The sequence below is a fragment of the Mastacembelus armatus genome, chromosome 17 (assembly GCF_900324485.2).
Source record: "Mastacembelus armatus chromosome 17, fMasArm1.2, whole genome shotgun sequence".
NCBI lineage: Eukaryota > Metazoa > Chordata > Actinopteri > Synbranchiformes > Mastacembelidae > Mastacembelus > Mastacembelus armatus.
Window position 1 is genome coordinate 8,842,745 of NC_046649.1, and position 12,357 is coordinate 8,855,101.

General features: G+C 41.3%; 1 protein-coding gene across 2 annotated transcripts in view; it reads right to left on the reverse strand.

Annotated features, from left to right (window-relative positions):
• Nucleotides 1-12,357, reverse strand: part of LOC113134794 (low-density lipoprotein receptor-related protein 8-like) — a 64,488-nt gene that overhangs the window by 11,975 nt on the left and 40,156 nt on the right. For both annotated transcript variants that reach the window (XR_003296095.1, XM_026314313.2), the window contains exons 5-10: nucleotides 10,576-10,965; nucleotides 8,735-8,857; nucleotides 7,692-7,814; nucleotides 4,116-4,235; nucleotides 3,391-3,516; nucleotides 51-222 (exon numbers count right to left, since the gene is read on the reverse strand). Coding sequence is in view for 1 of the 2 variants with exons in the window: in XM_026314313.2 (XP_026170098.1) it covers nucleotides 51-222; nucleotides 3,391-3,516; nucleotides 4,116-4,235; nucleotides 7,692-7,814; nucleotides 8,735-8,857; nucleotides 10,576-10,965 (1,054 nt within the window). In the remaining variant the exon portion in view is untranslated. The remainder of the gene's footprint in view (nucleotides 1-50; nucleotides 223-3,390; nucleotides 3,517-4,115; nucleotides 4,236-7,691; nucleotides 7,815-8,734; nucleotides 8,858-10,575; nucleotides 10,966-12,357) is intronic.

Genomic DNA, 12,357 nt, shown 5'->3' on the forward strand with positions numbered 1-12,357 from the left:
TTCTGTGATCTCATGTGCACTCTAGTGTCAGGTTTTTGTTCTTGGATTACCTGTAGATCTTCCGGTGAAAGCGATCACACCAAAAGACACGGTTGTTGGCCACGTCCAGATCTAGAGCCACAGCATTCTTCTGGGTGGACACGACTTGGCTGTAGTCCCTCTTCACCAGGTCGATGCGTCGGATCTCATGGCGGTTAGTGAACAGTAAGTAAGGGCTTTTTCCTGCACACAAAGCAAAAAATATCGGAGACTCTATTTTTGTGAAAAGGGCACTGACACAAGCACGAAGTCAGGGTCAAAGTGAGGATAAGCTCACGGCAAAACTTTAAAATGCAAGGCATTTATATGGAGTTGGATGAATAAATTGTTAGTAAGAAGAATAACAATGAAGTTGGGATGTGCTTCAGCAATTCCCAGTCAAATCAGCTCTGACAGACAGTAATGGGCCAGATGAAAGCTCTTATTAGAAAACTGCTCTCTTCCAGGAATTTCACAGATCATCTATGCACAGCAACACTAATATAAATCAAATTCAGCAGCAAGTGCAGCGTTTCAATAATAAATTACTCAATAATTCTAACCTTTACCCAGGGAAATGAACTTCTAATCGCATTCTGAGTCAACACGGTCCAGATTTAGATTGAATAAGAAATAATGACTGCACATGAACACATGTCAGTAATTAAACCCAAATCATACAAGCCTGATCTGCTATAAATGAAGGACATAAAAATAGATGCCAGTAAGCCTGAGAGATCAGTTTTTCAGCACAGGATCAAAATGTTTGTGTGCTGGACTCGGGGAGCGATGCAGACATTCCTCTAGAGTAGTAACACTGTCTTTTCACCGGTGTCAGAACAGCACCAAAGTCAATGCTCTAAATGTCATCTTTTATCATAGATACATAACACAGCACTGCTTTGGTGACACAGCTCAATATCCTGTTCTAACAAGGGTGCAGGGACAATAACCCATCATTAGAAACTGCTGAGTTGTTGGAGTATTGATCTATGTGCCCAAACAGTGTGTGTGTCATTAAGTTGTAGCTTCCTTATTATCTTCCTGCAAATAGGGATCAGATGTACATGTATTTTAGGATTTAGCTAATCAGTAGAATTAATTAGACATAAACACACAAACACACACTTACCAACTAGCAAAGGCTAGCCAATAGAAATTTAGACAGATTTCTTCTTTATGACCTAGCCATCAGTTACTGACTTTGTTCAGTACACCCTGCAACTGCAACACAGTTTAACCCATAAATGTAAAATAAACAGAACAAACTGCTTTATACCTATACTGATTTTATACCTGTAGCTACTGTGTCTAGTGCAGCTGTGGTTTGCAGGTCTCACCTGGTACCAAACTGCGTTTCATGTGATTACTTGGTGATTAGATTTTCCATTCAGTGCACTTAATTTGAAGCAAAACCGTGACCACTGCCACCTAAAAAAAACTGTGGACTTCCCCACAGAGCTTGAGAAGAAGACAACAGTGGATATTGGCATACTGACTGGATCTGCACAGAAATAACTACAGTCATATTTGTCAACAAAAATTGTGAGATGGCACTGCATGGAGAAATTGTGCTAAAGACAAGTGCTTTGTCATGCTATAATCTGCTGAAGAGCTGAACGTCCATTCTCAGCACCTCAGTGCCTGCATTCCAGTGTGTCCTTGTTCATTCTGGGTGTATTCACACTTATTTATAGAGCTGTCCAGTCTTGGCAAGGTCACCCAAGGTGCATTTGAATTAGGCTCAAATTTGAACAGAGGTTTTAAGTGCCTTTTTATTATCCCACCTGTATGTTTATTCTCTTGTAGTTGAACACAAACATAACAGTGCATGCCTGCAGGGAAGGTTTTATCGCTCTGGCTAGCAACTACAGCCCACCTTTGTCTTGTAACGTCTATATTAAGCATATCTCTTTCTGACACTGTATGGTAATGGGATGGCATCTGCAGCCATCCCCAGAGGCAGATATGAAATTCTCTCATTAATGGCTCACTTGCCTCAGTTTCTCTTTTGACAGGTTGTGTCATAGCCTCATTGTAGTATTGCACTTTCCCTCTTTCCTCCCTTTCCTTCTTCTCCCAGCCCAAAGTCAGAATGATGATGATGCTGTTCAGGAATAAGTGTTCTCAAAAACCGGCCATTAGAATGACAACATTTCCACCCCCTATAAAGGGGAAAATCCCCTGCTGCTTTTATGTGCTGTCACAGCAGCAGCCGTTTTCAGTGTCTCAAAACTAAGTGGTGGAACTGCTGCATTCACTGTGATTCTGCTTTAGGCTGCGTTTGGCACACAGCCAGACATGCAGCTCTCTCCTGGCCACAATAAACTGATAGCAAACGCTCTGGGCAGTCATGCACAGAGAATACACAAGTGTGGACAGAAACAGGGAGGGCAGATACAATCCACACACAAATACAGTGTGTACAAATTCAAACAGCAACGCATGCATGTGTGTGCTTAACTTCATTATCAGCCCCAGTTTAATTGAGGGAAATGAGCATTTGACAGCCAGAGGGATCAAATCACTACAGCTCATCTGACTCACAATTTCCTGCCAAATAAATAAGGAACATTTTCAGGGACCTGAAGTGCAAACATACAAACTGGCCTCTGTGTAATCCTCTTGCTAACAGTTTTCAGCCATGGTTGGAGGTCAAGGGAAAATAATTGGGCTCTTAGCAGTTCACTTTGTTCTCCACTAGTCAAACAACTGTTGTCAACAAGCCTAGAGGGAGACCACATTAAATTGATGTAATTAGCCTCCACCGTGACTCAGCCAGGTACTGCTGAAGAGTTGCTATACCTAATTATAAGTGTTCAGCATGGCTAATCACGTCAGTCTGTCACTTGTGAAACCATGTCTAATGGCACAAGACACTCGAGAGCGCATTTGGCCTAGAAGAAACTTAGTGGTTGCCTTGGTGAAGCATGCTATTTTTTCTTAGTTATACAGCAATTACTGTAAGTCAAGCACACAACCAATTGCAGAGCAATGATAATGACTTAACAGCTGAAAATGCTTGTGATTATGAAATGTGGAGGGTTTGGCATTGTGGTGCAAAAGCTGCAAGAGTAAAGCACTGGACTGATGAGGCCACACAGCATCTGAGAGCATGTCAGTACAACACAGCTTTTCAGATTGTTTCTAAACAAATCACGCCACTTTTGTTAGCTTACATTTTTATAATCATACTCATAAAAATAACATACATTATGTAGTTAATTCTACATAACATTTGTACATTAACTAAAAAAACCTATAGACCTACATTCCTGCAACAGTTTCCTTTGAATTTGGAAATAGAAGCTCCTTTTGTCAAAGACACTCTGCACTTCATTTCATGGTTGATCATTGATCATTTCAACTCACCCTCAGCCTTGCAGGTCTTAGTGACAGGGTCCATCTCGTAACCTTCATAGCATTCGCATTTAAAATCCCCTTTGTAGTTGATGCAGATCTGGCTGCAAGCATCTGGGTTCTCACACTCATCAATGTCTGCAGAGAGGAGTGGGAAGGAAGGTTATCATTCAACTGAGAGACAGAGACAGTCAGTTAAAGGCAGACAGTGACTAATTCACCCACATCAGCTGCACCAGATAAGAGGAGAAAGTGCTAAAATATAAATACAAATAAATACAATCATGCTTTTAGTATAAACAGCAGCTATGCTGGGTGAGGAAATGCACACGCTTATGGTTCTATGTGCTGGAGAAACCTACAGATGTGCTGTCATTAAGAAGAAAGAGGCAGACAGGGTGTGTCCCTTCTCTTATCGGCTTCCTTCCAACAGATCTGAGGCGTTTTCCTTGAATGTGATGAGGAAATTAGTGTTCAAAGGATGGGAAAGTGTGTGAAGGGCATGCTCTGTGTGTATGTGTTATGAGACAGTACTAGGTTCCCTGTGGGAGTGACAGGCTGGGCACACTAAACAAAGACAGACAGCAAGAGAGCTGAGAGCTGCCCAAAGCTATGCAAATACACACACACACACACACACACACACACACAGACACACAGAGAGACTCATACTAGCTGGGTCAGCAGCCAGTCTGTCAGTCTCTGCAGCCATATGGAATATATCTTTCTTAGTGTACCTCCACAAGTCTTTTTGTCAAGTAACTGGTAACCAGTGGGGCACTGGCACTCAAAGCCGATGGGTCGGTCCATGCAGACGTGAGAGCAGCCGCCATTGTTGATCATACATTCATTCAGCCCTGGGAGACAAAGAGAAGGATGTTCAGTAATATTTCTGAGCGAGGGGAAGAGCAGTGCAAAGGCTTGTGATATTTCTAAAGGTGTATATATACAATATGTGGGGCAGGCAGGTTTGGAAAATGGATATCTTCTTTGAAATCTTCATTTCATCTCAGCTCTTGTACTCAGCTCTTTCCCCATCCTTTCTGAATCTTTATCAGATGCTCTCAAAAGTAGAAAAGAAATCAAAGACGTGACATCAAACACACAGTAAGCTCTTAAACCAAGAATCAGGTCCATCTGCAGGGATATGAAATATGTGTGCAGAGGGGATTAATGCTGTGAACTGGGATTTCTGAGCTGTCCCATAAGGATCTATCGCAGGAGTGAGTGAGGGCATCTAAATCAAACAGGCCTGCTGATTTATGGCAAATGCATTTGGTAAATGGCAGCAGCTTAAAAAAAGAAAAGAAAAAAAAAACAAGATGTAAAAACAACCACTCTCATTTAAAACTAGGTCAAAGCAGCTAGCACAAGTTTGGCACGCAGTCAAGAAGGCAGAGGCAGACACACAATGGCTTTATGAATTACCTGACAGCAAACAGGGCTCTTTCTTTAACACACTTTTCTGTTGATGTTTGGTTGGGGAAAAAAAGCCTTTTGTCTAACTTCATCACAGAAAGCAAGTCAACTATGTGAAAACTAAGATCATGAGAAAAAGTCTTTTCTACATTTTATTCAACAGCACGCAGGCTTTTTACACAAACAATTAAGCATGCCTGCACAATGAATGACTAACAACTGGAAATGGGAAATAAAGAGAAAAATGGATTGAAGCGCAAGAGATGCTGCACTTCTCATTATGAGGTGTGCAGCATTATGAGTGTCATTATGAGTGTTTGTTTTTTGTCAATAGTATCCAGTCACTGAAAGTAAGATGACTGGATGTGTGTGAGTGGGTGAGAGATGTTGGTCTAAAATAAAGTACTGCATTAGTGAACCCCTTTCTAAGACAGTCACTGGTTCCAAGATGAAGCCTCATTAATTTAATATAAACAGCAAATTGAAAAAACTCTATTTTCACACTTCATAAATCTGTAATGCTTTCCTTTTGAGCATGTCAGACTGAGCAAGTGTAGTAATGTGTATGTTACCAAGTAAAATAATGGACAGGCCATTACAAATTATTCTAAAATTCAATGTGAATTTTTACTTTGAAAGGGTGCAGCAAAGTGTTTGCATTGTTTGGCTCCCTTTATGTTCAACAGACAGTCGTGCTGTCTGCCATTTGGTGCTGGACAGATAGCATACAGTGTTTTTTATTTGAAAACAGGTGGCTGTTTCAGCCAAAATACAATGTTTTGAGCAAAGGTGAATCAAAACACTGAGGTTGCGGACCATAAACTCAGAGCCATTAGCTGAAAAATGAAGCTGATGAAAGTGGTTTGAAGAGTTGCATTATAATTCTCAGCAGGTTTATCACTATAAATGAAACCTCTCACCAGCTGTATTAAGGAAAAAAGTACATTCAGACTTTATATGTAGGAGTACTTTGAAACTGTGGTACTTCTATTTTTACATAAGTGAAGAATCTGATTACTTCTAATGCTACTGCTTTTTACAGACAAAGACTACTGTAGGCCCTTGTTGATATAAAACTATTGATTTTCACCACTTTATTGCTGTACAATGCTGAAGTGCTACAGAGTTGGCTGGCTTCTGGCTCTTTAAAATTGCAGGTAAGGTACGCTGATACCATTTCTTATCACTCATTTCTGCCTGGTCCTTGACCACTCCACAACTAAATGCAGTTAAACCTAATATGAGCAATACAATAACTACAGGAACCAGTTTGCTACATCCAGCACCGAGGAAACAAACAATTTGTGCACAGTTACAAGAAAATATTCTGATATTAAGTATAGTTAGACAACCAAAAATGAAGCTGAATTTCCAAAGGCTGACTGAAGGTTAATTTTGTGAGAAGATTCTCATGCTTGCTTTGTGTAAGCGCCAGCAGAGCCTTAGCGCCGCAACCACCAGCATTAAATTCTCATCTCTAATTCATCTGGATGGGTGACAGCAAACTGCCACTCACAGTAGCTCCTGCTCCTCCTTTCCTGAGCCAAAAAACTCATTCATTGTTATTTTTTAGAGGGCCTGGGTGGGTAACAAAGATGCCTAAGGAGAGGCCCTGTGTGAAAACAGCTTCTCCCAGGCTGCATTCAAGGACAGCAATAATTTAGAGGTCACTCCTCCTTTCCCATTGGCAAACAAACATGACGTCTCTCTTCTCTTCTCCTCCTCCTCCATCACCCTTCCTCTCTCTCTCATACCATGGTAACCCATTATGTGCTACCTAGTCTCAGCCGTTCCTCTCAGTGAATCTGATGGTGCAGAGTTAAGAAATGAATGGTGTGCTGAGTAATCAGTCAGCACTCGTAGTCAGTCCTACGCTATTATTTCTAATGAGATGGGAAACAGAAAAACATTTGCTTGAGCTCAAAGAGAAATTCATTGTCTTTATTTTTACAGATGTAAGACCAATGCAGCAAATTCAATCACACTGAACATCTACGTATAAATGAGTTTTAGTGCGGCAGACAGTGGTATTGTCTCTGCCTCTTTTTCTGTGTGTGTGTGTGTGTGTGTGTGTGTGTACGTTGCGTTTGGGAACATCTTGCGTGTAAACGGTTGAGCGAGCAGAGCGAGGAGCTAGGTGTGTGTGGACACGCTTTTAATGAGCGGAGAACAAGACCTGAGTTGAAGGAGAGACGGAGGAAGAGAGCGAAGGAGAAAAAGAGGAGAATTACCCTCTGGAATATCTGTTTCGGTGCTGTAATTTCTATCCCTGGCAGAGGTCAGTCTGTGCCAGCTGTCACTTTTCCCTTCTCAACACTATGTTCCCCAGAGGAAATGTAATTTTATGAGTGTATGTCAGCTTCTTATTCTCTTATTTTTTAACTAAGGTGTCACTTTCATTTATTCGTGTTCAATAAATATGTCCAGAAAGGAAGGTTTATAGAGACGGAGAACGGAGTGATAACAGCAGAGCAGAAAAAGCATTTTCTACTGTTTGATGGTTATTAGTACATGTACGCTCTGATCGGCGGGAGCTGCTGTTTATTTCATTGTACCTCTGATGCCTTTGACATGCAAGGTAATACAAAGGAGTGGCTGCATTTTGTTATGGCAAACATGATCACGCTGCTACATTAACTGCTTGAATCGATTTACAATAAATGTGTACATGATCTCTGAGTGCAAAGCGCTGAAACAAAAGCTCTGAAGATAACCTGACAAATGCCTGTGATTTCACAGTATTTCGTACAGAAGAAATGAGGAAAATGATTTTACCTACAAGCAGACGAGATGAAAAGCAATAAACTATATTTACAATAAGAGGAAAGGAGCTTTTGTTTTCAGCTGACAGAATATTATATCCAAGTAACTGTGTGCAGACAAAGCCCTCTTACCACACTCTTTCTTGGGCTCATCTGATCGGTCCTTGCAGTCCTTGACAGAGTCACACACCTTGGAGCTATCAATACACTCTCCATTCTTACATAGGAACTTCTGGGGTCCCTCACATTTGGTGGCTGGAATGAAAAAAAGAAAATACACACACACACACACATCATACACCTAATGAACATTTATTTGCATACGCTACTGAAAACCGATTTAGAAAGTTATGCATGAAAAAGTGTGTGAAGTCACAATGAATATCCTGACTGGATTCCCAAATTACTGAGCACTGTACATGAAAGAAGTGAGCAAAAAATACGTTCAGCTCAGATATTCATATCATGCCACATTAAAAGTCTGCTGTAATAAAAACTGAACTTTAATTTGGTCTAGTTTCACAGTGCTAGAGCTTAATTTCCTGCACAATAATTTTGCACCATGCTGGTAAAATATGCATCACAGTAAGAAGAAGGAGAAGGAGGAAATCTGGCTTACAAAAACCACTGAGCTGGACCTAGAAAACTCAATGGGCATTATAGCAATGAATGTCCAGAAAATGTCATTTGGGTTCCTTCAGAGGAAGGTGAAGCATTATTTTGCAGTTGAGGTTCCAAACCATAAAACCAAAACCACAAGTGAAGAAACACTTTAATTAATGGAATGAAACAGATCAGTGACTAATCAGTGATTTTCCTCTCATCTATGTATTGTCTCATGACTTAAAGTACAAGCTAAGAACTACTAAAGAAGGTGGTAAAATAGAATTTAAAGAGTAAAATCGAGGTTTTTACCATGTAATAAAAGTATTATTTAAAAATATCCCTCATCCACAAAGTCATCATGGGCCGATACAAACTCCCTCTTTTATTAAAGACTTTCGGGAGCTAAATGGTCAGATGATATTAACGGTGTTACACAGACAGAAATGCAAAAGGCAGCGACACATTGAACCTTAGGTCCAGAGAAAGATTCAAACAGACAGACGATCAGGCAGAGAAGAGGACACGTTCTGACAGCCCTACATGCAGCCAGCGATGGCAGGTGAACCCACCATTGACGCAGCCTGATTCATCACTGTGGTCAGGACAGTCATGGACCTTGTTACACTGCTTGGTGCCGTGGATGCAGGAACCATCACCGCACTGGAACTCATCGGGACGGCAAGTCAGCAGAGCTGTAAGAGATGCAAGCACATTTCAAGAGCAACACAACATCCTGGGGTCCAGACTTTATCATCTATATTTACATGTTCAGTCATAAATGTGCTATAACATCCCATGTCTTCCTACCCACTCGTAGATCGTGTTAGGTAATGTTAGCCTGAGGGCATGGGATGAATGATTTTCAATATAATACAAAGATGGAGGCTGCAAAAAGCCACACCAAATTTCATTAAAATCCCAAGCACAGACAAGCTTTTCATCAGCTGGCTCAACATGCTCATATAACTCCTCTCTACAGTACATCACACTAAAAAGCAATATATATGACTGAGGGAAATATAATACAGTGTTATCACAAACTGACCTGGGCACAGGGAATGTAACAAAGAGATGGCCACTGTAGTCTGGACACACGCGTACATATTTGAACATACAAATACGCAACATCAGCTTGTCTATACAGTGTTTTCCTGGGAGATCAGTCTACAGATTGGACAGGCCAGTAACGTTTGCATATAGACACATTCTCATTCATAAGAATGGACAAGCAGCAAAATCTGAAAGACATTCAGGAGTCACACAATAATTTGTTTTGCTGAAGAACTGACCTGCTGACACAGACATAAAGATTTGTGAAGATAGTGAATGCAGTGAAGGTAGAGCATAAATGGCTTCAGCAGCAAGGTCTGGACAAATCAGAGGTTGTGCTTCTCACTGTCTCCAGACCTCCCCCCTAAATGCAGGTGTCCAATTGGCTAACAGAACATCAATCTCTTTTAGGTGCAGCTTATACAACCCCACAGAGTGTGTGTGAGGTAGGTTTGATATGTGCACTGCACATCTCGATAATGAATAGTGGGACTATCTGGGCTTCACACCCTGGCTTAGTGAGACAAGAGCTTCAGGGCTCCTCCATCCATGACCAGCTAATAGGAAAACGTGATTTATCGCAAGGCACCATCTTCGCACAGTTTTTACCAACAGAGACACATTATGTACCTGCAAAAATACACCTACCCCAACTCCCAGAGGATGACAAATGTGTTAAATGACAAAGGAACACCTCAGAAGAGGGAGGGCATGTTATTTGTTTATTAAACAGATATCTTAACATACTTTCCACACAAAGATAATGTAAAGCAAAACTGACCTTATAATTACTGCTGAATGTGTGGGAATTTGACTGTTCTGTAGCTATCTTTGAACAAGAAGAATATCCATCCATCCATTATCTATACCCTCTTATTACTTAACCAGGGTAACAGGGATCAGCTGGAGCCTATCCCAGCTCTCTTCGGGTGAAATGCATGGGTACATCCTGGACAGGTCACCAGTCCATCACAGGGCCAAGAACAATATAATAAATGCAAAAATCTATATGTTACTGGTTAAAATATTCAGTATTGTTCTCTAACTGTTTTAACACTGTTTAGAATAGGTATGTAGTATGAAACTGGGACACAGCTATAGCTTCTTAATATAACCATGGCTTTGTATGTACAGTTCTCTATTGTACTTGTTAGATATAACCAAGGTGCAGAAACCTTTTCAGTGAAAGCAGAACTTTTCATCAGCATCAGTGTAAGCTGAGGAAAGAGGACAGGCTTTTCAACATGATACAACAGAGACCATGTATAAGTTCTTGCAAGAAAGGAAAACACAAGAGAGTTGAGTTTTTGAGGAGATAGGCAAGGAAAGACAAGGAGAGGATACAGAAAGAGAAACTCACGGCAGTCAGACTCGTCAGACTTGTCCTTGCAGTCTGGATCTCCATCACACTTCCAGGTCAGACGCACACACTCCCCATTGGCACAGCGAAACTCCCCAGCAGTACAGTTTGCTCTGCGATTAGGCAGGTATGGGACCCCGTCCCCGCCACACCGCTCTGGCCCTTCATCCGAACTGTCAGAGCAGTCTGGGTCGCCGTCACAGCTCCACATGAGTGGAACGCACTCCGAGGTGTTACAGCGGAGATGGTTGGGCCCGCAGGTCAGAGGAGAGGTACACTTGAGCTCGTCACTACCATCTCCACAGTCGTCATCACCATCACACACATAGACAGTGGCCAAGCACTTGCGATTGGCACACATGAACTCACCGCTGGGGCAGGCCTTGGCATCTAGAGCACCAACAGGAAGAACAAATACTTCAGAAAGAAATGTGAAGGGAAAAAGAGGGTTCACATCATCTATCAGAATAAGAGATAATGTTACCTTATCTCCCACTGACAAGTGGCTTTTAATGATTATGATTAAAGGCCTGTGTTTTAAAACGTGTAGTCACCCGACCATCCGTTGCAGACAGCCACTATATTGTGGCTGGGTGAGCATAAAATCAGACTGAAACGTAACAATTTCACAAATTTCACAAACATACAAATTGTATACCGGTGTTTCAGTTCACGCTCACAGTCCATGAAATAAAAGATCAAGCTTCAAGACTGACCACATCTGTAGGCGACAAAGCTGGCCTGTAGGTGAGAGCCAAATTGCCTTAAATAGAGGCAGAGACAGAAATACAGTTTCTCAGGTGGAATGAAAGTCAACATTACTATCATACTCATACAAGCATAAGAAGTGTTGAAGAGGAAGGGGAAAGGATGATTGTGGTTATGACAAGAAGAAGGTGAGAGTATCCTGTGGAGTCGAGGCAGAAAGTCCTTCACCTCTCTATGTGACAGATCTCCAACACTGCACTTCTCTCTTAAAATATCTCCTCCCAGTGTGTTTGTGTTTTCTTGTACTGATCCCTGGATCTTCCTTTTCCTGTCTATGACCAACAAGGACACATTGGTTGTCTATATACCATGTTAGCACACATGCCTGCATACAATAAGTTATATGCAACAATAAATGCTCTACCTTACCTTACCTTACCTTACTTAGAGTACCTACTGGATGGCACAGAACAGCCAGGCTGAATGACAAAACACAGTTAAGCCATATAGCAGATTAAGTTGTAAAACCAAAAATAGATGCCAGATGACAAGACCAAAGATAATCTAAAGGGCACTGTCGAACAAAACCATCCATCCTGCTGGGCTGGGCTTGTGCATTTGAACCAATGAAATACTATAATGATTTAGCTAAGGATGTATTTATATGGTACAAATGCAATTAATAAGATGGCAGTGCTTTAAAATACATTTTTCATTAACAGGAAATGTGTAGATTCTGGTCTGACTCATTTTTAACTAAAACCATAGTTGTGGCAGTTCAGCTTTAATGGCAGCATAGACCTTGTTCCTTCCTACATGAAAATGTTCCAGTGCAGGAAGGAAAACTTTGTTTTGTATCACACATGTCCTCTTCACAGAGCCAACCTGAAGGCTTCTATAAATCCATTCCTTTCCCAGCTTTCTCTATTTCTAGTCATGTCTGGCCAAAAGCACTCAGACTGTAGAGAGTGACAAAGTTCCCACTGCAAACCCATAGCGCCACAGAGGCCAGCACAGGGAGAAGCATAATCCACAGGGAGTTCAGCATCAACATTATTGCCTTTGGCTGTTAAG